At 52.2% G+C, this 23,422-nt stretch overlaps 2 protein-coding genes across 9 annotated transcripts in view; both read left to right on the top strand.

Annotated features, from left to right (window-relative positions):
- The first annotated feature begins 10,694 nt into the window (after positions 1-10,694).
- On the top strand, positions 10,695-13,631 carry ptmab (prothymosin alpha b). Its single transcript, XM_061840142.1, has 5 exons — positions 10,695-10,874; positions 12,096-12,161; positions 12,523-12,607; positions 12,688-12,773; positions 13,026-13,631. Exons 1-5 carry the CDS (start codon positions 10,830-10,832, stop codon positions 13,068-13,070), a joined length of 327 nt encoding a protein of 108 aa, XP_061696126.1. The 5' UTR covers positions 10,695-10,829; the 3' UTR covers positions 13,071-13,631.
- Positions 13,632-16,213: 2,582 nt separating this feature from the next.
- The window catches only part of dlg1b (discs large MAGUK scaffold protein 1b), a 37,554-nt gene continuing 30,345 nt past the window's right edge, over positions 16,214-23,422 (top strand). For 2 of the 8 annotated variants that reach the window (XM_061839434.1, XM_061839432.1), the window contains exons 1-3: positions 16,254-16,859; positions 18,047-18,178; positions 21,370-21,533. In XM_061839434.1, the coding sequence (XP_061695418.1) occupies positions 16,346-16,859; positions 18,047-18,178; positions 21,370-21,533 (810 nt within the window). In that variant the 5' untranslated portion in view covers positions 16,254-16,345. Of the gene's footprint in view, positions 16,860-18,046; positions 18,179-21,369; positions 21,534-23,422 lie in introns of those variants that run through there. The other 6 variants (XR_009797743.1, XR_009797744.1, XM_061839433.1 and 3 more) reach the window with 6 other exon arrangements.

Genomic DNA, 23,422 nt, shown 5'->3' with positions numbered 1-23,422 from the left:
GGTCGCCCGGTGTTGTCGCTACCGGTCTCGCCGCCATTGTTTCTGTCTTTATAATCCCACTTCATGCTGGGCGGGGCGTGTTTTATCGGTCGCCCCCATTGTATAGCCCCCCCCCCCCATCATTCTTCACGCCGTCACCTAGTGGCAGCTTGCAAAAGTGCAACTCTTAACATGCTTGCCACACGTGTGCTTTGCTGTTTGTTCCACATCATCCGCATGACGAGTATGCTAACTATTTTACTTGGCATGTACACATGAATATAACAAATGTTACATTTAATGTAATATACAACACACAATATACACATCATATTCTACAAGTTATTCCAACGTGTAATGCATTCCGTTATATTTTCGTGCGTAACGTCTACTCGACACAAAGCGTTTTCTTCGTGTATGGCCCGTGGAACTCGTAAGCGTGCCGACGGGGTCGCCGCGACGCGACGCGACCTCCCTTTTCCACATCAGCTGTGGTCTTCCTCTCGCCCTTTAGCCAGGCACCTCCATCCATCCAAGATCCTCCCGTTCTCTCCTCTGGACGTGTCCAACCCATCAGTCTCATCAATCATCCAAACGGGGAACCCGGGCCACCCGAAGCTCGTCGCTTTGCTTCCTCCGGTCCCGCTTCTTGGCTTCCTGACCCGGCTCGCCTTCGCTGTGGACCGTTGACCCCGCGGGTCTCAAGTCCTAGCGGGGCTCGCTCTCTCTTTTAACTCCAGCCTTTGCATGTATGCAAATACTCCACATCTGTCAGCCTATCCGTCGCCACTGCAAACAGGAAGGGGCTCGGGGCCGATCCCTGATGCGCTCCCGGCTCCGCCTTCGCTCTTCTGCCGTCCCGTACTCTTCAGACACGCCACGTTGGTCTGACTTTGTTTTGCGTGTGTAGTACGTAACGTGTCATGCCGAAGTTCGTGTGCGGCCTCGCCATTGCGACATGTCCTTGTGAGCGTGAGCTGCGTAACACCCATGTGACACTGATGACACATTTTGAACAGGAACGTGTACGTTACACACAATGTATCGCTTGTGTGTAACACCGTAACATCCATGCTTGTTCGTGACGTAGATGCCCCCGGACCCCATCCATGACTGGGCGGGCGGAGCTTGTTTTGACGCATGTTTTTTGTTGTTGTTGTTGTTGTTTTTTTTTTGCTTGTGTGTCCTTTTTGTGGCCTTCCTCCGCCCCTGCCGCAGCTCAATAGGCCCCGCCCTCTCCCGTGGCCCGTCCCCACTTCCTGCCGGAGCATTGACCTCTTTTTGCTTTTTTATTTTTTTCATGCACGTCATCTCCCACCCCCTCCCTATTTGCGGGCCCCTCCCAACTGGAACCCCCCCCCCCAAAAAAAAAAAAAAAAACAGCCCCTCCCTGACGTGTTGTGGAAACGAGGCCAGATTAGCAGCGTTCGTCTGATCGTATCCATGGTGACGATGACGTTACCCCGAGGGCGGCAGTGCTGCAAGTTGACCGGCAGAGGGAGACAAACACTTGTTGAATTTTGTTCCAGTTTCCTATTTGCATTTCCGGTCTTCCGGGTCAATTTGCTTTGGAGGCGACACAAATGACAAAAGCGGCCGTCGTGTGGCCTCTCAGGAGTGTTTTGGAAATGTTTCAAATGTCATCTTAAAATTGGCGCAACTTATTAACAACGGTTATTTTGTATTTTTCGTCATTTCAAATCTGCGTCACAAGCGGCGAGATTTATTGCAAACTTGGAAGAAAATCAGAACCTTTCAAACGCTGGCGTGCGCCATCAAGCTAAGGGTTAGCTAACCCAAGCTAATGTCGCTCACGCGCGCTCACGATCGTCTTGATAAAGGCAGGAGCAAAAAAATAGCAGCAAGCATCCGGAGGTTTTTCTTGGGTTAGTTCTGTTCAAAGGAAGTTTCGCTCAAGGGTCGACGTCACGGGCGCCCTGATTAAGACCGAGTCTAAAAACAGACGCACACGCGCAAAAATGAAGAACTAAACGTTGACAACGGCGTGTCGGTCATTAGAGCCCAGTAAAAGTATTGATCCTTTTTCATATGAAAAGTAGAGGAGATGTAAAGTCCATCCATTAGCAAGGGCGCTTCTCCCGGACAGCGTCGCCGGAGCCTATCCCGGCCGGGCCGAAGGCCGAGCGCGCCCTGAAGCGGTCGCCGGTCACTCGCGGCCCACAACAGACGCTGACGAGCGTTGGCGACGTCAGCGGTTGCCAAGCTAGCAAACAGCTAGCAAAGACGTCTCCTGAGCGCGGAGAGCGCAAAAGTCCGCGAACCGGCGAGAAGCCTCGGAGCGCGAGCGGGGCAACGGGCGGGCGTTTGGCCGAAGGGCCGAAGGGCTTGAGAAATGTGCAAGGACGACTGGAATTTGGAAACTTTCTCTTCGTATCAGTGACAATTTGACGTGCAAATGTGCAATTTGCGCAATGCGGGGGGGGGGGGGGGGGGAACAAAACAAAACCCGATTTTGAATTGCTTTTCCTCTTGTGGGTCAGAGGTCGCCTTGGGCCACAAAGTGCGCGCCTGTCGATCATCCTCGGCGGTAATCTCATTAACGCTAAGCCACGCCCACTTGGACCTCGCCACTCAGTCGGGTCGATCCGCGCTTGGCGTCATCTCGCTACTTTTGAGTTCTTCCCATTCTCATCAGTGTCGTTCATATCGTAGTTGCTTCCCTATCAAAACATGGGAACAACTTCAGTTGGACAAATTTGAATCATTTGAACTGACGTGCGTGTCTTGTGCCTGCGTGTGTGCGTTTTGTCGACCGTACTGTGAAGTGCGTGTGAACGTGCGCTACGTCCAAAAGTATTCCCACTGTTTTCACATTTTACGGTACAGCCTCATCTCAAAATGGAATCAATCATTTCTTTCCTCCAAATTCGACACCCAACAGTCTGTGACAACATTATGACTAATTTTGTTCTTTTTTTTGTGTGTGTGTGTGTGTGTGGAGGGGGGGGGGGCGGCGGCGGTGGTGGTGGTGAAGTAAGACATCACAGCGTTTGCTGAAAAGTGACTTGATGCACCTTTGCCAGTTATTCCAGCCTCAAATCTTTTTCAATCTGACGCAATGAGCCCCCCCCCCCCCCATCTTCGGGCAGTTGCCTCTCGAGCTCCGTCGGGTGGGGTCGGAGTCCCGGCTCGAGGACATTCGCGCTTGTCCCGAAGGCGCTCCTCCGTCGAAAGGTAAACGTTCCCGCTGGTCCGAAGTCCCGAGCGCTCCGCGGCAGGTCTTCATCCGGCACATCTCAGGACACGGCCGCGTCCATCTGCGCCTGGATCCCGACGGGCCTCCCGGTCCCGAGTGCTGAGAAACCTCCCCCGCTGCGTGCGTTGCGCCTCGCCGTAGGGACGGACCGCTTAGGTGACCCGCGCGGCCCGTTTGGTCCGGAGAAGCCGAAACCGACGGTCACTCGGGCCCTTCCTCCCGGAGTCCCGGAACTTGTTCCAGTTCCGGACGCCGCTCGCTGGAACCTTCAAAGCGGCTGGACCCCCCCCCCCCCCCCTCCGGACGGGTGCCCGGTGACATTTGCGTCCTGGAGGTCGGAGGTCAGAGGTCAACTCCTTCGACTTGACCCCCGGTCGCCTTTGGCGGCTCACGTCGCGTCGATGATGGCAACTTGATGCGCTCGACCTGCATACTTATGTTTTGGTTTTTGTTTTTTTTGTCACAACCTTCCCAAAATAAATGCTGACTTTGTCATGATGGCAAAAAAAAACAAACCAAAAAAAAAAACAATTCATTCCATTTTGCAAAGAGGCTGCAACATAACAAAATGTGAAAAAGCTGGATGTTGTTTTGTGTGTGTATTTTGGGAGTGCGTGTGTGAATGCGTCGCGTGCACGTCCTGTACGTGCGTTCGATTGTGTCTTTGTTGTATTTGCGTGTCGCGCGCGTGAAGAGGAAGTGACGCTGGCGGCCGCGCACGCGTCACAACTTCCTGGTTCTTCACTTTTCCCACAGCGGGACAAATTTGAGCATTTTTACTTTCGAGTTGACTGGTGAACTTTGACATTTTCGTCTTTTGCGGCCTCGGGAACGTCGAGACGTCGCGTTTGCGTTTGCGCCTTTGTGAGCAGAAAAAGTTGACATCGTTTCTACTGGGAAATTTCGCTCTCTCTCTCACACACACGCACTCACAATACTACTCGAGAGGGGAGGAAAAACAAACGGCAACACGGAAATGAAAAATGTCCAAAAAAGTGTCACGCAACAACATGAACCATCCCTGCAGTGTGTGTGACAGCCACATTCTATAAATAGAATTTGGTTCCTCCCTGCTGGAAGTTGGAAAGTTTCTCCTGCTACCTTAGAAGGAGTTGCGACTACAAACGCGCAACCAAAGCTCGTCAAACATGCTAACAATGCTACCACCTGAGCATGCTAACCCGAACCTCCAGGTTTGTCCACTCCAACAGGAAAGCTAATAAAAAAAAAAAAAAAAAAAAAAAATGCGGAACGCGCCGACGATCTGAACGTCCCGCCAGAGCGAAGACGGGGAAACCCTTCCAGACATGCGCCGATCCTCCCCGAAGGATCGCCGGAGCCGAGACGTGTTTGCTTTCATTCAGGGTCGCCTGCGCGTCGGGCGCTCGTCGGAGCGGCGACGTCGCGATTCTCGACGTCGGGACTCGGGAGAAGTCGGCGGCCAAAGCCACCCCCGCACGCGCGAAGACTTCCGGTCATACGTAACAAACACGTTGTTTTGGACCCCTAAATCGGGACAAATCCGCTCCTTACGACCAAAGGACAACCTTAAAAATATTTCTGGCGTTTGACGTCCGACGTCCAAAATCGGTTCGGTGGCGGGATGCCACGGAAAACTTGAAGCAAGTAGCTGGGGAGAAGGAAGTCGGGCCTTCCCTGCTGAGCTGCTGCCCCAGCAACTCGGCATGAATGGAAGAAAACGGATGCATGCAAGAAACGAGAATGGCTTCACGCCACAAGGAAGCTGCTGCTGTCTACAAATGGGGTTTGCTCAAAAGCACTCGGGTGTTGAAAACATTTGGGGAACGCATGAAAGCAAAGTTGAATTATTTTGGAGGAAGACTCAACGCCGTGTGTGGAGGGAAAAGGCCACAGCGCACCGCAGCACCATCAAAACCGGCGGAGGGAGCGTCGCGCTTCGCTTCCGAAGGGCCTGGACGGCTTGCTGTCATCGCTGGCGAAACCAATTGATAGGTTTCACCGTGAAGATCATTTGCAGAAGACCTTGAGGCCATCTCGCCAACAGGATCACAATCATCTTTTTACTTGGTATCCCATCCGCACGGAAACTGGATCTGTCTCTCTTCTTTTGGAAAAACTTTTTAAAAATTAGTATTACCTTGGAGGGTTTAATCCTCTTTCCGGTGGTGCCATCCTTTTGAAATAGGACAAAGATTAAGAGAGGTCTAAAAGTTCACCTCGTAAATTTGCCGCATTTTCGCCGACGTGTCGATGTTTGGCGGACGCCGTCGAGATCACCGAAATCGACGTCTTTGGAATTTGACGCAAACGGCCGCCGTTATGGTTCGAACGGGCAAACCCGAAGGAGGACGTGTACGGAAGTGTATTAGTGCCACCGGGATTTGAATTTGAAATGGAAAGGCATCACATTTTCAATTGTTGCTCCAATTCGCTGTCTGAAATTCACCGTCCGCGTGACTCCGGGTCAGAACCGAACCCCCGGCCAGTCCGGTTCCGCTTTGTTATATGTGACGTCACGTGACTGAGAAAGCGTAACGGCGATTGGCTGGCTGTTGGGTTCTGACCTGAAGTAACCCTGCCTGGGGGCACAGGCGGTGAATTTCAGACAGCGAATTTTAGCAAATGAGTTGACATTTCAAATTCAAATTCTGGTGGCGTTTCCTTCCTTCCTTCCTTCCTTCCTTCCTTCCTTCCTCCTGCCTTCCTTCCTTCCTTCCTTCCTTCCTGCCTTCCTGCCTTCCTTCCTTCCTTCCTTCCTTCCTTCCTTCCTTCCTTCCTGCCTTCCTTCCTTCCTTCCTTCCTTCCTGCCTTCCTGCCTTCCTTCCTTCCTTCCTTCCTTCCTGCCTTCCTGCCTTCCTTCTTCCTGCCTTCCTTCCTTCCTTCCTTCCTTCCTTCCTCCTTCTTCCTTCCTTCCTGCCTTCCGCCTTCCTTCCTTCCTTCCTTCCTTCCTGCCTTCCTTTCTTCCTTCCTTCCTTCCTTCTTCCTTCCTGCCTTCCTGCCTCCTGCCTTCCTTCCTTCCTTCCTGCCTTCCTGCCTTCCTTCCTTCCTTCCTTCTTCCTTCCTGCCTTCCTTCCTTCCTTCCTTCCTTCCTTCCTTCCTTCCTCCTGCCTTCCTTCCTTCCTGCCTTCCTGCCTTCCTTCCTTCTTCCTTCCTTCCTTCCTTCCTTCCTGCCTTCCTGCCTTCCTTCCTTCCTTCCTTCCTTCCTTCCTTCCTTCCTGCCTTCCTGCCTTCCTGCCTTCCTTCCTTCCTTCCTTCCTTCCTGCCTTCCTGCCTTCCTTCCTTCCTTCCTGCCTTCCTTCCTTCCTTCCTTCCTTCCTTCCTTCCTTCCTTCCTTCCTTCCTTCCTTCCTTGCCTTCCTTCCTTCCTTCCTTCCTTCCTCCTTCTTCCTTCCTTCCTTCCTTCTTCCTTCCTTCCTTCCTTCCTTCTTCCTTCCTTCCTTCCTTCCTTCCTGCCTTCCTGCCTTCCTTCCTTCCTTCTTCCTTCCTTCCTTCCTTCCTTCCTTCCTGCCTTCCTTTCTTCCTTCCTTCCTTCCGTCCTTCCTTACATAGACGCGGTCCTTGTTGTGGCGTTTACCTCGAGAGGCAGATCCGATCCAAACCGGAAGATGGCAAGCTCCCTCGGCTCCAGTTTTTGGCTACGAAATCCAGTCCGCATTTTGGTTTTTGCCTTCGGCGGCCCGCTCCAAACGTGTGCGCGGCGCGTGCGCGAGGCGCGTGCGTGCGGAAACCCGACAAAAGCGAGCGCGTCCATGTGCGTCACGCGCAAACGCGCACACGCGTACGCAGTCCTCCAAAGTCGACGTGACGACTCACCACTTGAGCATTTTTACGGACTTTGCATTTACAGAAAATTCGAACGTGAACCTTTCACTGATTACTACAATTTAAAAAAAATGGGGAAAATGGTGAATATGGAAAAAGATGACGCGATGTGGCGACCAAAAGAAGAAGAAGAAGAAGAAGACGTGAATATGGAGCAGTTTCACGCAAGTGTACTGCAAACATACGTCCAAAAAAGAAGACGATGTTCAGGAAATGGCAGATATCGTTGCCACCACAAACGTTTCATTCCCTTCTGCACGTTGCCGACTCGCACGTCACCACGAGGGGGCGGCAAAAAGGCCGTTGACGCCGCAAGCCACTTGGGGCGATTTTAGCAAAGCGATCCAAACGCAAATGCGCGCTGAGAGGTCCACCGACCAAGAGGAGAAGAGAAGAGAAGAGAAGATAGACACACAAAAAAAAAAAAAAAAAAAAAAAAAATCTGTGTCATCTCTTTTTTTTTTTTTTTTTTTTTTTTTTTTGCTACTCTCACAAATACGAACGGATGACGAAGCGAAGCGTCTTGAGGCAATCGCGGTCCGGGGCCCTCCGCAGCCACGTAGTGCAAATATTCGGAGTATTGGCGTGTATCGTCCACGAAACGGAGTCAAGTGGAGACCATCCTCAAAGGTCCTCCGATCCATGGAACAAGTCGACTCGTTTGGCGACAGTTTCAATTTGGGAATCTGCAAAAGTGCCGTTTTTCCAAATACTGTACGTGAACCGGCTTTGCTCCCCAGTTATATTTGTCGCATTCAGTCGTTCATCTTGCGGGGCACATCAAAACAAACGAAGCCGGAAGTGTTCAAATCAGACAAAATCGGGATCAGCTCATCAGTATTCGGAGAGAGAATTTGAGATTGTATTTCTTTGAGGCAAAAATGTTTCCTTCGTGGTGTCGTGTAGACTTTCCTTCGAACCTCAAAACGTGAGTCACCTTGTGACAGTTCTCTGCTGAAATCTCGGCCCGTTCGTCCCGACAGAACTGAGTCAGGTTTTTCGCCCCCAAGTTTTTCATGGGATTCATTCAGATCAGGGCCGCTCCAAGACACCCACTTTGTTATCCATTTTGCCGGCACGCTTCAGGTCTTTGTCCATTTGGAACTTTTTGCTTCCCGGCTGACGGCTCGAGATTTGGCCTTAATATCGCCGCGTAATCTCAGTTTTTCACCAAGCTGCGGCCGAGCAGCCCCGCGTTACGACGCCGCAGTTTCCGCGCGTCACAGTCGGGCCGCAGGACGCGTCTCCTCGTGAAAGTGCCTGGAGAAAATCCGCACACGCAGGCGGGGCTGGGATTTCGACTGCCATCCTCACAAGTGTGAGGCCGTCAGCGGTGAAGTTCCAGAAGTCCAAACCCGGATCTTCCGTGTCCGATGACCACCCCTCAGCTGTCCGTCGCGGATTTCCTCAGTCAGAAGATCAAATCAAGTCTAAAGCGTTTGAACGTTGCAGATGTTGTCAGGATTCTTATATGACAAAACTATATCACAGAAAATATATATATATATATATGTATCATATAGCGTCACAGTGGTTCAGCCGGTAAAGCGTTGGCCTCACAGTTCTGAGGTCCCGGGTTCAATCCCGGCCCCGCCCGTGTGGCGTTTGCATGTTCTCCCCGTGCCCGCGTGGCTTCTCTCCGGGTGCTCCGGTTCCCTGCCGCGCACCCCCCCCCCTTCCCGCGCTCTAAATTGCCCCGTCGGTGGGATTGTGAGTCCGCCTCTTGGTTGTTTCCGGCTGGATGGGTTCCAGCACTCCCTGCGACCCTCGTGAGGATGAGCGGCAAAATAAGATGGATGGCTGGATGAATACTTTGATTCCAATGACCAGTACTAGCAGCTATTCAAAAGTTGCTGCAAAAAAAAAAAAAAAAAATCATCATTCTGCCATCTGACGAGCAATAAGCCACTACTGCAAGTTTTCAATTTGTTTCAACTACAACGAGGAAAGCAAATATTTTCTCTCGCTGACTTTCCAGAAGTTTCCTGCATTTGACGATTCGCCACCTTTCTCACTGAGGCTGCCACAATCATAAAAAGATGAAGACGATATGTACACGTCGCCGTGTTACTGAAAACTTATTCTCAAGCTGAATTGAGGATCATGTCAATTAAAAACAACAGCAACATTATCTGAGCTGCTTATCCTCACGAAGGTTGCAGGAGGACTGGAGCCTATCCCGGCTGTCCTGGCGCAGGACCCCCTGACCGGTCGCCCGCCAGTCGCGGGGCACACGGAGACAGACAACAGTGCCGCTCGCAATCACACCCAGGGGCAATTTTTGAGTGTCCAATTAATGTTGCATGTTTTCGGGATGCGGGAGGTTAGGCACGCAGGCACGGGGAGACCACGCAAATCCGCACAGGCGGGGCCGGGAGTCGAACCCGCGTCCTCAAAACTGCGAGGCCAAAAATGGACAGCCTACACATTATTTTCCGATATTTTACACGTGCGTAATACAGTTTCTTAAAGTGTGGCAACAGGCACCCAAATCTGCACAGGCAGCGCCAGGACTTGAACCCGCAACGTCACAGGGCCAAATGGACGCTTTCCTATCGTCCAGGTTTCCAAACTAATGTGAGCTCAAATGTGCGTCCGTCAAAAGGAAGTGCTTGAGTGAAACTTTGATGAGGTTTTTTTTTTGTTGTTGTTGTTGTCGCGATTCGCACTTGCCACACTTTCCGACGCGCCGGCAGCGTCGCCGATTGACAGCAGCGGCAGCCAATTGGCTTCGCGCGGTCGACCAATGGGCGTGCGGATGCGGGGCCGTTTGTTCGCGCGGAGGCAAGCCCCGCCCCCAAAGAGCAGCGCCTGCATAATGGCGGAAAAGCTTCCCGCCGCTTTGGCACAAATGTCGGGAAGGAGAAAGTTCACGTTTCATAAGAACACGAGCACCCCGCTCGTCTGTTTTGCCCACTCGTCTCTTCGCGACGTGTTATGTTGCAGTTTGCCCGTCCGCTTTTGTGTTTTTTTTTTTTTTGGGGGGGGGAGGGTGTTCCCAACAAAAGGAGGAAACGAGGCCACGCGCTCGCTCGCTCGCTCGCCGTCTTCACCTTCACCAAGTTAGACTCGCTCAAACGGAGTCCGTCGAGTGTGTGTGTGTGGGGGGGGGGGGGGAAGGGAGAGAGTCACAAGTGCGATGGGGAGGAACAAGTTGAAGAAGTGCGCCATTCCGAGGCGAATGAGAGGGAGCCTCAAGATGGCCGCCGGCCAGCCGGACGGGGAGGGGCTGAGAGCTGAAATGGCGGCGCTCCGCTGACTTTTCGTCTTTCGTACGCCGAGTGAGGAAATGGCGACAGGCGAGCCCGCCGACGCCGCGGCGCGACCAAGCAAAGCTCCCTTGCTCGGTGGGAGTCGACGACATTTTGGCTTGGTTTTCGCCAAAGTTGGGCGGGACGAGCGGGCAAAAGGTCGCCGTCTCAATGGTCCGGGCGAACGTCCATCATTCGAACGGTGACGTCCGCCGACCGCGTTTGCGATCTCCCGCGGCTCGACGCGGACGATTCGGGCTCCCCGGCGGGGTCCAACGCCGGCGTCCATTTTGCGCACATGAATCGGTCCCGGTGAGACTTTGGAGGTGAAAAACGGCGAGGGGTGGTGGGGGGGGGGGCGCGCCCCCCCCGAGGGAGGGAGCCATTGTCGGAGCGGAGAGCGCGTCGGCCAATCGGCGAGAGCCCGGAGTGCGGCCGGCCCCGCCCACTAGGCTATATCAGCCACTCGGCCGCGAGCAGCTCGGCCATTGGCACAAAAACACGGCGAGTCCGTCAGCAGCGAGGAATTGCGTGGGCCACCTTTCTGCTCGACCTCCTTTATTCGTCGCACCTGAAACGATGGCGGACGCGAAAGTTGACTCGGTGTCGGACGTCTCGGCCAAGGTAGGAGCGCCTCGCGCGCCCGCCCGCCCGCCCGCCGAAGCGCTTAAGCGGCTCACCGGAGCGTTCCAAGCTCCGCGCGTTACTTGCTCGCTTCTCTCTCGCGCTTCTTTTTGTCGTTTTGGATCATCGACGAACAAAGAGCGCCCGGTTTCGCTGACCCGGTTTTTTTTTTTTTTTTTTCCGCCGGACCATCTCGGGGGCCCGCTTCCAGATGTCCGCCGAATGACGCCAGCCAGCCGCCCGGCGCAGCCTCATTGTCTGTCGCCAGCCGTCTTTGTTTATACAAGCGGCTCGGTTCCGATCCCGGCAGACGCGGGCGGTTCGGGATGCTCGTTCGGCCTCGAATGCGGTCGTTGCGAGCGCGCCCCGCTCGGTTCCGGTCTGACCGAAAGTTGCTTTGAATGAAGGGTGGCCAGCCGGGTTGTTTGTTGACGGTTCGGTTCGGTGCCGCTCGTTCGCTTCTTCGCGCTTCCGGAAACTTTTATTTCTTTCTTTATTTATTTATACGCTTCTGCGCGCGCGCGCGCGCGTGCGTGCGTGCGCAGAGGTGTGCTGAGTGTGTGAGTGCGTGCACGCGCTTTGTGTTTGCTCAACGCGACCTGCTCAAGTTGAGCGCTGCCGGCGTGCACGCGCGCGGACGATGGAAACCACTTCTAAAAATATTGTCCCATTATACGTCGTTGAGGATTTTAGGGGCTCATCGTCTTGTTTGGGCCCGGCAAATACATTGATCGACCGGAGGATTTTTTAGCTTTTTTTTTTTTTTTTTAAACGTAATTTGATTATTTTTTTTCGGGAAATGAGCGCGAGTTTTCCGGTGTGATGTCGGCCATGTGTCTTCTTCTTCTTCTATTGTCCTCCGTTACACGCGCGCTCCTCGCCCCCCCCCCCCGCCCCCCACGCACAAACGTCACCCCTCCCCCCCTTCGGCGCCTTCTGAGCTGCTTTCCGATGGCGCGTTGCATCTTGGGGATTGCAGTTCGTCTCCCCTCCGCGTCTGGCGACATCTGGCGGCCGCCGCACTACAACACCCACAATGCCCCGGGCGACCCCCCCCCCACGGACAAAGTATCTGATTACAAGACATTAAAGAGGAGAAGCGAGGGTGGGGACCAAATGGAGGGAGGGCTCCCAGCATGCACTGCTGCTGCTACTACTAAACAACAGGAAGCGTTGAATTTTATGACTGACGTAAAGAGAAAATCCAAACATTGTGTCCAGGAATTGAAGGAGAAGAAGCTGGTGGAGGAGAAGGAAAATGGCAGGGACGCCGCCACCAACGGAAAGGTGAGATCATCACCACCGATCAAATACGGCGACTGTAAGGGGGATCGAGACGGAGCCCTGGTGCCCGTCGTGAAGTTTCTACTAGTCGCTCCGTGGATGGCAGAAAGGCAGCCCCCGCGTGCTCGACAAACACCCGACACTTGCTTTCGTTTCTTGACGCTTAAGATCGGGGTAATGAAACTCCTCGGAGGGCTTTCGTCCCTTGATGCCACACGAGGGCGACAAAGTGCCAATTTGAACTTGGACAAAAAGGTGGATGGGAAGAAGACGACGACCAAACTGTAGATGGAGTCACTCTCGTACTTTGGTTTTCGTTCACGCGGAAACGAGCGTCGTGAAAAACATCTGACATCGTTTGCAGGAGAACGAGGAGAACGGCGAGCCCGAGATCGACGACGAGGACGACGACGAGGTGGACGAGGAGGACGAGGAGGACGACGGAGAAGGTGCCCGCGACGGCGCCCCGAGGTCCTCCCCGGCGTGTCCCGCGACGCGACGGCTGACGGTTGTCGTTTGTGGCGCGCAGGTGACGAGGAAGACGAGGAGGACGACGACGACGAGCTGGAGGGCGGCACGAAGCGGGCGGCCGACGACGACGAAGACGACGACGAGGTGATTTCTCTTCTCTTCCCCCCCCCCCAAAAAAAAAAAGAATCGCGTTTGAGTTTCAACTTGAGATTTGATGAAAATACGTCAACAAAACTGACACATACGCAGCGCGGCAAAACAAACCAACTTGAAGTGAGTCAACGTACAGGAAAGTCGAGCAAAGCGGCGGCGGCGAGACAAAAAACGTGATCGGGCCCATCTGGAAAAAGCGCAAACGCCCGACGGCGGCCCCCATCTTTGGTTTTTGTCTTCCAGGACGACGTCGAGACCAAGAAGCAAAAAACCGACGACGACGATTGATGCGACGGCGTCCCGCCCGGGCCGCGTCCCGCCGCCCGCCTCGGGGGGGGGGCGTCCGGCCGACCAAACAAACGTAAACATGGTGATTAGCCAGTAGAGTTCAACGACCGACCCGACCCGCGTCCGCCATCCTCACGCACAATTGCGGCCTCAACGACTCCAGCGGGGAATTAGTTTGTATTTTTATTTACATTTTATATTTTTGTACATATTGTTCGGAAGGAGGCAAATTGGTGCTCCGTTAATGAGATCTTTGACCATGTGATGCCCAAACAAACAAAAAAAAATCTAAAGTCCAAAAACGTCTTTAGCCGTTGAACTCTGAGCATTCCAGTAAATTTAATGTATGTACTTTAGCTGTACCATAAACTACTTTTTTTTTTTTTTTTGGGTGGTTGCTTTGTTTGTTTGTATGGAGGAAGGCCAAAGAAAAGAAGAACTTTCTTTCTTTCTTTCTTTCTTTTTCTTTCTTGTTCTTTTTGCTTTTGGTTGCTTTCTGGCCGCCTGTTCCGATGTACGTGCGAAGTTTGTTGTTTGACAATAAACCGGACTTTTATTTTACCACTTGCACTTTTTGTCTCAACGGCAAATCGAGCGGCTAGAATTTGTGGTTCGTGCTCGCGCGTCCAAAAGATTCTAAATGTTATTACATTCCCATTAGAAATAAAAAAAATAGATTATTTCAAAATTTTGGTGTGGGGGGGTAGTTTATTTAAGGCAAAATTAATCCTGGATACTTTTGATTTGCAATAAAATATATTGGGATCCAGTTTCATAATTTTTTTTTTTTTTTTTTTGGGGGGGGGGGCAAAACTTTTGAGCAATTTTGGGGGCTGAGGTCTAAACTGTTGTGAGAAATATTCCAGAATTCTTGACGTTTAGGTAACTGGACTGTACTTGGTAGTACGTGTTTGGTCTCGCCAAAAAGAATGTTGCACATTTGCAATATTTTGCCCTAAAGGACTTCGGCTACTGCATTACTGTAGAATACGCCTCACGTTGCAGTAGCGCACTTGAATAGCTAACGGCTCACAACGGTAAGAGTGCACTTCAGTACTGACCCCCCGACTTGGTAAAATTCATCCCCCGGTGTCGACAACAAACTTTATTTCTGATCAACTTTATCTTTTAATGTCGACCATCAATATTGAATCTGAGAAGAGGAGGTCCCGCTGGGCAGACGCAGTCTGCTCGTCGGCCGCCGGGCGTCGCTCGACATCGTGCAGAAGCGCACCAGGCACGACGCCGGCGTGTTGCCGTCCCGTCTCTTTTGCGACCCCTCGTGGACAAAGCGAGGACGTAGCCAAAGAAAGAGGCGGTTGAGTCCTTCTTCAAAGTTTATCGTGACACTTTTTTGTATGAGATGGCGTGTTCGCGTGATGTCATATTTTGGGGGTCAATGAACGGGACTTGACTCACAGTTCTGATGTAGGAGCAACAGATGTTGTCGTCATGGGCCACCCCGCACACAGCAAATGTCAAGTTGCGGGGACCCGTTCTGGACGCGTCTCTGGAGCAGGGCCTGTTCTAGGAATACATATTTGGGGGGGGGGATCGTGTGACTGCATATTTGCATTTTATTATTTAGTAGGCCGCTAACTCGGTGACGGCTGCGCGGCGTCTTTCACCTCTCAAGTGACACGCGCGGTACTGCCCGTACTTCCACTCGTGTGTCAGACAAACAAAAGTAATTCTTATTAATCATAAGTCCTTGTTTTGGATTGGTGATTGTCTGCAACTGCCCGCTTTCGTCCTCGCTGGCACTTTTGAGACCAGAAATGACGCACGATGAGCTGCCGCTTTGCGACGAATGAATCTTCTGAGCTGCTTATCCTCACGAGGGGGGCGGGAGCGCCAGAGCCCACCCCAGTTGTCGACCGGGGGGGGGGACACACCCCGAACCGGTCGCCGGCCAATCGCAGGGCACACGGAGACAGACAACAGCGGCACTCACAATCACACCGACGGGGCAATTTGAACCCCCGGTCCTCAGAACTGTGCGACCGACGCTTTCCGGCCGTCGTGTAGTCCGTTCACGTGCGGCTCGGAGATTCTCGTGAAAAGTGAGTCCAAATGGGGGGGGGGGGGGCGACCTTAACAATCGCATTAAAAAGAACTTTGATGAATGCAAAAATCATTTTGTATTTGGCCGAATCCTACGTGAATCCGACGTTTGTCATTTGGAGCACAACACGGCCGTCACGTGCGCTGTCGGACAACAAGGCACGCGTGTGCGAGAACCGCACAGCGGGGAGATTGTCCGCCGCAGCGCAAGAGTTCAACGCCGTCATTGTGCGCCCGCAGCAACGCAGGTCACGTCAGAGGTTGCGGGTTCGGCTTCCCGGGGTGACGTCACGAACTCCGACTCGCGTGCGCGCGCATCCGACACGCATTAACGCGAGCGCTCGTTGGCGGGATTTGCGATTTGGCGCCGATCCGCTTCGTGATCGTGTCGCCGCTGCACAACATGCTCGTAATTAATCGCGCCGACATAAGCCGCACGCACGCCCAGATGGAAAACAAAAGTCAAATTCTGAAGGAGGAAAAGCAAACCGGCTGGAAATGACGTCGACCAGTTAGCCGCCCGAACTCGGGCGGCGATTTATCTTCATCATTTTTTGAATCATTCTATTGTTCATCTCATCGATGAATCACATCAAAACATTTTGAATTGTATTTAAAAATAGGACACGAATGAAGAATGAAACAGAAAGCTGAAAGGCTGAAATTTCAAAATTTCAAGTTCGTCGGACTTGTTAGCACGTTTGCTAACAAAAGTTATTGCTAAATGAAGATTCTGAAATCTTGAGCTGAAGTCACAGAGTACTTCAAGTACCCGTGTGCTGGATTACTTTTCCATTTTCTAGACCGCTTGACGGCCCGAACCGGTCGGCGGCCAATCGCGGGCGCACGCACGCAAACGAGCATTCGGACCTCCAGGAAGTTCAACGTAACGACTGCGCCGGGGCGAGGCGCAGATTTGATCCCGCGACCACACAACCGCGAAGCGGAATTGCTAACGGCGCCGCTCTCCTTTGGCCGAGTCAATGCTTGGTTGTAATTCTTGAGTCGAGGACGTTCCTACATTTCAAGTCAGAAAAGTATGTCGAGTATTTTTCTGCATCAACGTGCTAACTTTTGCCCGCCTGGAGAAGAAATACCGGATGTGACGTCACGCCCGGAGCAGTCAACGGCCTCTCGTCTTGACTTCTTTTTACACTTGTAAAACCGTTTGATGATGATGGGCCAAAAATCCAATTGCGTCAAGTTTGAAAATGAACGTGGATGAGGATGAGGAAGGGGAAGGGGAAGAGGAAGAGGCGGAGGAGGGATTTACTCGCCCAACTTTGACACGAACGCAAAGGAAGCGCGTCCACGAGGCGCGGGGGCGCGCGCGCGCCATTCTGCCTGATCCTGCTCAAGTTTGGCTTTTTTCTTTTCTTCTTCTACTTGTTCGTCGTCTTCTTCTTCTTCTTCTTCGGCACTCCGGGGCGGGGAGCCGCTCGGCTCTGGTCCGCTTGCGTGATTCGGGCACAGTGGTACCGTCCAGTGCAGTTCGGGACTGGGTGGGTGGAGGCGGGCAGGCCGGGACTATTTGGACTCGTGCTGGTGGGACAGGGGGGGACGGGTCCCTCCCAGTCGAGTCCGAGTTCTCCACTAACGTCGTCGGTGTCGGTGTCGTCCAGGACAGCGACGTTCTCCTCCGAGCCGCCGCCGAACTAGTCCCGCCCGGCAGGCGGGCCTCCGAACAGAGCCGAAGCGGAGGCGCAATGCCGGTCCGAAAGAAAGGTAAAGCGCCACTGGACGCGGCTGGTTCCGGTCCTCCCGCTCCCGCCGTAAACCGCTTTCTTACTAGCCAGCTAGCATGCTAATCGTCACTCGTCCGAACGGCGTCGCCGCCCGTCGAACCGGACACGCAAAGTTTATCGGGACAAAGTGTCACGCGGGTCCGGACGGAACCGGGCCGCTGGGGGGGAGGCCCGCCCAAGTGAGTGCGTGGAGGTGAGCTAGCCGGTTAGCGCGGCATGCTAACCGACCAACTTGGGAAACGAGCGGCCGACAAAGTCCGGCCGAAGTATCGTCGACGCACGCTCGATGCTTCTGACCACACCGAAAGTCACTCGTCGGTTCCGAAAGGCTCACGGACAGTCGCTCGCTTCACTTTTCGTATGGGAAGGCAACACTCAATTTTATATATATATATATATATATATATATATATATACACACACGACACTATTTATAAATTATTTTACGTTCAAAATGATTTCAATTACAATACATTTTATTTAAAGTGTGTGTGTATATATATTAAACTTGACTGGTTTCCCTCCCCCCAAAAAAGTCACAAGTGATCAAGTCTTGATTGTTTACTTGTTCATCCCATCTGCTGTTGTAATGTTTGATAGCAAACTTATTTTTGCTCACGTAATGTTTAAGATATTTATGATATTAGTGAAGAACGCAGATTGATCGTCTGCAATTCCAAAAATCAATATTTAACTTTTGACAATGAAATGCAAGTGAGACTCGAACGAATGGATTGCCGTGCAAACAATAAACAAGTTATTAACGAGCTTCCCGTGACCGAAACAAAGCAAAATGTCAGCCGTGCCGTGACGGGACTCCACCATCTTGAAAACGGACGACGCGATCTTGTTAAAAGTTGCAAGGTCCGGACAATGAACCGCTTGAACTTTTGAATACGGACGTTCGATACGACTTGTTTTCGGACCGATACCGGCGCCAGTATTTATTGTCCTCGACAGCGATCCTGACTTCCATAACATTTGGCTCAACACAATTGCAGATCATTTTGAGCAAAAACTTGAGTTCCTTTCTGACGCGCACTTTTTTGTTATTTTTGTCCCGCTGCGTCGAACCACTCCCGTCCGGACTTTTGAGCGTGACGACGTCATGTTGCGGACGGAACCACGACGCACGCGTCCCGTCTGACTCTTTTGTTCCTGCGCCAGACGCCCAGCGCGCGCTGTCCCTGCTGGAAGAATACCGGGCCAAACTCCAGCACGCCGACGAGCGGCAGCTGCGCGTGTCCATCCAGAGGGTGATCGACATCTTCCAGAGCAACCTCTTCCAGGCCCTCATCGGTACGTACGGCGCCTTTGCGCTTTTCAAAGGTTCTCCGAGCGCAACAACTGAAGATGTTAGTCATTTGAATTGAGTGTCCTGGATGATTTGCGGCTTTTGAAGCGGCTGACGTCATTCAAAGTGTGTCCCGCTCTTTGATTCTTGAGGTTTAAAACAACAACAATGACACACAAAAAAATCACATTTTGGCATCTTGCCTAGTCAAAGGGGAGCCCGCCGCTGCTTCCGCTTCACACTTTTGTGAGTTGACCATTTCACTTATTCGCGATCGTGTTGACATCTAAAAGTTGATGGCAAAAAAAAAAAAAAAATCAAAGTTTGTTCGGTGGCAACACAAAAGAAGCAAAGCACAGAAGTTGTTTTGAAAGATTTTGGTGTCATTTTTCCATCAGCAAAATGAAATGTGATTGGTAAGCGTGCGCGTCCTCATCGGGTCCACATCCGAGGACCGGTTGACAAGTCGTGACGGACTGACACAAATAAGCGCGTGTGTCGCGTTATCGAGATTGCGCTCAGCCACGTGCGTCTTCGTCGTCTTCCTCACGTCGGACACCGGCGTTTTTTCCTTCTCGCGCTCGGCAACAGCAAGTAGGAAGTTGTGACGAGGCGGAACGTGAAGTCGGAATATCGGCGGGCGGAACGCCTGCGCGCTCGCTCGCGGCCGTCGCCGTTCAACATTTAAAAAAAGACTGACAGTCAAACGCAGGAGCAACGGCCGCGCAGCTATTTTCGGAAATAGAAATATTGTCACGCGGCCACCAACGTTCAGAACTTCCTTTCCGACTCTGGGCCTGAAACGGACGCCCGAGGAATGTCGCATTCTTGACTCTTCTTTGTTTTGTCTCTTGCAAAAACAAAATTGTGATTTCATGTTGAAGTGCTGACACATAGTGACCTTTCAACTGCGTGATGGCTTCATCCAGGATCTACACAAGCTCTTTAGCTTTTGTTCTGGGGTTGAGTGGCAGATGTCCGACCAAAACGCCAGGCAGAGCCCGTCCCCATCGTGTTTCTACTTTCTTTGAGCAGATGCGCACGGCGCCTTCAAGCGTCTGTAAATTGCACCCAAGGATGAGCTCGATCCTCGAACTCGCATGATGTCAGTTAAACCGATCAGGAGCCTCCGAAGCCGCGACCTCGTCATCTGGCCTTCCCTGTGTGTAAACTTTTGACCTTGAAGAAAATCGTCGAAAATGAACAAAATTCAACAACTGACTGGACTGAAACAGATTTGGCTTCAGACGTCCGTCTGTTTTCCGAGCCGCTTATCCTCACAAGGGTCGCAGGAGCGCCTGTGCTTATCCCGGCTGACAACGGGCGGGAGGCGGGGCGCGCCCTGAACCGGTCGCAGGGCACACGGAGACAGACAAGAGTGGCGCTCACAATCGCACCGACGGGGCAATTTAGAGGGGCCAATGAATGCGGGCAGCATTTTGGGATGCGGGAGGAAAGCCACGCAGGCACGGGGAGAACATGCAAACTCCACACAGGCGGGGCCGGGATTTGAACCCCCGGTCCTCAGAAGTGTGCAGCTGTGCCACAGTGTCTGACTTCAGCCGTATGAAATATGTTTTTGCACGGCGACGTTCTCTTTTTCTCTGGAATTCCACCGAAATGGCCGCCTTTGGTCACGCTGCTCATTCAAAGTACACGAGCGCCGACTCAAAGTTTCGCCTCCGAACTTTTGAGCCGGTCTCCTTCCGGGACGGCGTCCCTGCCGCTAGGTTGCCGAGCTTAATGTTAACGTTCCAAAGGAAACGCCAGAGACGAAATTAGAATTGGTTTCTGTGGTTTTGGTTGGACACCAACGCTACAGTAAGACGTGCGAATAGAGCGCAAACTAATATTGACGTCTTTTTTTTTTTTTGCTGCGTGAAAACGCTTGCAAGCAACCGGTGGGTGGCATTTATGCGCCGACGACATCCGTCCAAATGGCCGCCGGATGTGAAAAAGGGGCAATTTGGCACCTTTTCAAAACCTTCAGCGGGCGCTGCGACGACAGCGACTTTGTCACTACACGGGCGCAGTGCCAAACGCGGGTCGGGGGCGCTTTAAAACCAGGCGACAGCGACGGCGGGCCGAGCCGCTTGTAATCCTTTGCGGACATGACGATTACCCTCTGCCAACTCCCCCCAGCCCGGCCACATAATCCCCCCCCCCCTCCTGGCCCCATCTGATACGCTCCACCGTGTTGTTGTCGTCGTGGTCCTCGTCCGCCTTCCCGGCCCGCATCCCCGCCAGCAGATGGCAAACATCATGGCGCGCTGGTCATCTTCGCTGCGGGTTCAAAGGGCAAACGTCAGCCACGCATGCGCAAACTTTTACTGTTGAATTTGTCAAATGCGAGTATTTTTACATCACTTAACCGCTGACAACATTTGATCTTTTTCCACACTCCCACTTGAAACTTTCCCAAAATAAACTCTTCCTTCTTTGTAATGCGCTTCCACGACCACAGGGGGGCACAGTCCTAGGAGCCGGACCTTTGCCGAGCCTTTTGCGGCATCTTCGGCTCCCGAAACAAAGCGTAGCGCTCGCCTCTTTCGCCAGCAATGAGTTCTTTGGAGCTTTTTCTGTTCTGGACTCATCAGTGGGTGAACGTCACCAAAAATGAACAAAAAGCGAAGAAAAGCAGCGTCTTGTGAAAACGCGTCACCTGTTTTTGCTTTTGCGACACCCTCAACTACAAGCAGCAAATGAAGACTGGGAATGCTCTTCCCACCCCCCCCCCCCCCTCGCGACCGCTGCCGTGTTTACGTTGGACCCCTGGGATTTTTTGGAAATAGTAAAATTCCACAAATAAATCGACGGCCATTCTGATTACATTTGGAAAGAAGAAAAGCTGGACTGAGTGCGGACCCGACACTGACGGGGGGGGGGGGGGTCAAGCACTTGCGCGTTGGGGCTGAACGGGTCGAAGCGCTTCCTCCCGACTCGGGTGAGCGGCGGCTGGGTCCGAGAACCGTTCAGCGACCGTAAACGTCCACAGAGCCGGGGAAGACGACCGAACTCCGTGCTCAGGCGTCGTTCTGTTTTCACGTGACCCGGTCTAAATTTTTGCCCGAAGACACCCGCTTTAAATGCAAAAAGTCATTTTTTTGTGCGGCTCCACGGCTGGTGACTCTCGTGGCTTCGTCGCGATCCAGAAAGGCGGGAAGCAAATAAACGTTTGTTGTTCTCTTGGCCGCAGACATCCAAGAGTTTTACGAAGTGACCTTATTGGACAGCGAGAGGTGGGCGGAGTCTTCCAAGGCAGCCGGGGGCGGGGCTCCCGTCAACGCGTGGGACTTCTCCAGCCTTCAGAGCGCCACCGTCACCTCTGACACGCTGCCCAGCCTTAGCACCAGCATCGAGGTAACGTCGGGGGGCAGAAATTCCTTTTTTGTGCCCATTATTGTGATTGTGAACCGAGAAATACTCCTTGCAGTCAAAGTTTATGTTGGGGAGAAAAAGAAAACAGTTTCAAAGGGCTGGGAGAACGCAAAACATGTTTCACATCAATAGAAAAGAGAGAATTATTCTTCTGGACTGGCGATGATGATGATGATGATGATGAAATCCCTAAATCCGTTGCAATTGCACGTTGGGGAACGTAGAGCTTAAACTGTTGGAGCGTTTCCTCACGCACTTGCTTATAAAGACGTGAGCCTCGCCCCGTCTTTGCCTGTGAACGGCTCCTTTTCGAGCCAATCGGGGCGCCCGCGACGTTCCCAATGAGCCCGTTCACCTGTGGAATGTTCCAAGCAGGTTTGGATGCGCGTTCTTTTTGGCCACCTTGAAAATTTCAAGTTAATGGTTATTTGCTCAAAACAAAGTTGATCCGATTGAACATGAGACGTCTTTGTAGTGTATTCAGTTCAAGTCAGGTTGAACATGAGTTGCAAATCATTGTATTCTGTTTTATTAAACACAACATCCCGAATTGGGTTTGTGTATGAAAAGAAATCTATAGAGTTGAAGCCAGAGGTTTACATAGACCGTGCAAAAAATGTTTTGTCTCTTTGTCTGAAGTCAAATGAGGCCAAAGCGACCTTGTTTCAGCTCAGTCACGATTGCTCAAATGAGTCGTGTTAAATGGCACAATAATGAGTCAGAGAATTGTATCGATTTTAGGGTTTTTTTTTTTTTTTTGGAAGATCGGACGTATGCGTCCACAAAAAGTAGTGCGTCTGGCTTTGGAAGATCAACTCAATGTGAGTTAATTGACAGCACGGCTGGGCATGTATTTAAGGTCACGTCTCAAACATTTCCTTGTTTGAAATCTGGGAAGAATTGTCTTGCCCATCCTTGGGTGCAATTTACAGATGCTTGAAGGTGCCACATTCACGTGTTCAAACAATATATGTAAGCAAGTATAAAAATCATGGGAACGTCCAGGCGGGCTCTGCGCACTGAACAGAACAATTGACTCCTATTTTACACCAGCTCAAATATCAAATAAAAATCCCAACTGAATTTGAATGCTTTGAGCTTCTGTCCGTGATGATGATGATGATGATGACGATGACGATGACCACACCCTTTGTGCCCCTGACGCCAATGGCAGGACTCAACCCTGCTCAACGAAATCCTACTCGCGTTGGTGCAGGCCTCACGTTCGCCAAAGCGTGACGTTCAAGTAAGTGTCGGGTGGGGGTGGGGGCGGGGGCGGGGACGCATGACCCGTCCAATCACGTTTGTGAGAGCATGAAAGGGGGGGCGTGGTTCGCACGCGCTGGGTTCTGCGCGACGGCGGACCACCTCAGTATGTCGCTGGCTCGAGCATCATTGTCGTCGTCACGTCCTTCCATCCGTCAACATCCACTTCCTGTCGCTGACGTCATCGGGTGCCCTTCGCCGACTTTGTGGTGGTGCCAGCTTCCTACGCTACAAGTAGAAGCACATTTTTTCTGTCGTCGTTTCTTTTTTCAGGTAGGTAAGAAAGAAACGAAAGAGAAGTCCTCTTGTCTTTTTCACGACGACACGCATTAAATGTCTTTGTAGAAGTTGTCATTTTGTAGCACTCTTTTGGTTGTGCGGCCCGAGGCTTGTCGATTGCTCCGCCGGCCTCATCCGATGACGCTTCCGTTGCCGCACTTCTCGAAGGCTTCCAAATCTAAGATGGCGGAGGGACGAATGGGCGTCATGTTGATTTGAGCGACTCTGAGGACGTCTTGAAAAAATGCTTTTGCAGTCTGGGGGGCACTTTAAGGGGTGTGGCCTCACGAGTCCCGTCACTTACTGAAGTTGTGCGGTTTGTGCGC

This window comes from Syngnathoides biaculeatus, chromosome 13, assembly GCF_019802595.1.
Source record: "Syngnathoides biaculeatus isolate LvHL_M chromosome 13, ASM1980259v1, whole genome shotgun sequence".
Taxonomy (NCBI): domain Eukaryota; kingdom Metazoa; phylum Chordata; class Actinopteri; order Syngnathiformes; family Syngnathidae; genus Syngnathoides; species Syngnathoides biaculeatus.
The sequence above is the reverse complement of the archived record's forward strand: the minus strand, read 5'-3'. Positions and strand labels throughout refer to the sequence as shown.

What these genes read in the sequence shown, in the direction of transcription:
- ptmab (XM_061840142.1), top strand. Translation starts at nt 10,830, where the DNA reads ATGGCGGACGCGAAAGTTGACTCGGTGTCGGACGTCTCGGCCAAG. An exon ending in TGTCGGACGTCTCGGCCAAG is followed by an intron (nt 10,875 to 12,095) that starts GTAGGAGCGCCT and finishes CATTGTGTCCAG; the next exon opens with GAATTGAAGGAGAAGAAGCT. An exon ending in CGAGGAGGACGACGGAGAAG is followed by an intron (nt 12,608 to 12,687) that starts GTGCCCGCGACG and finishes TGTGGCGCGCAG; the next exon opens with GTGACGAGGAAGACGAGGAG.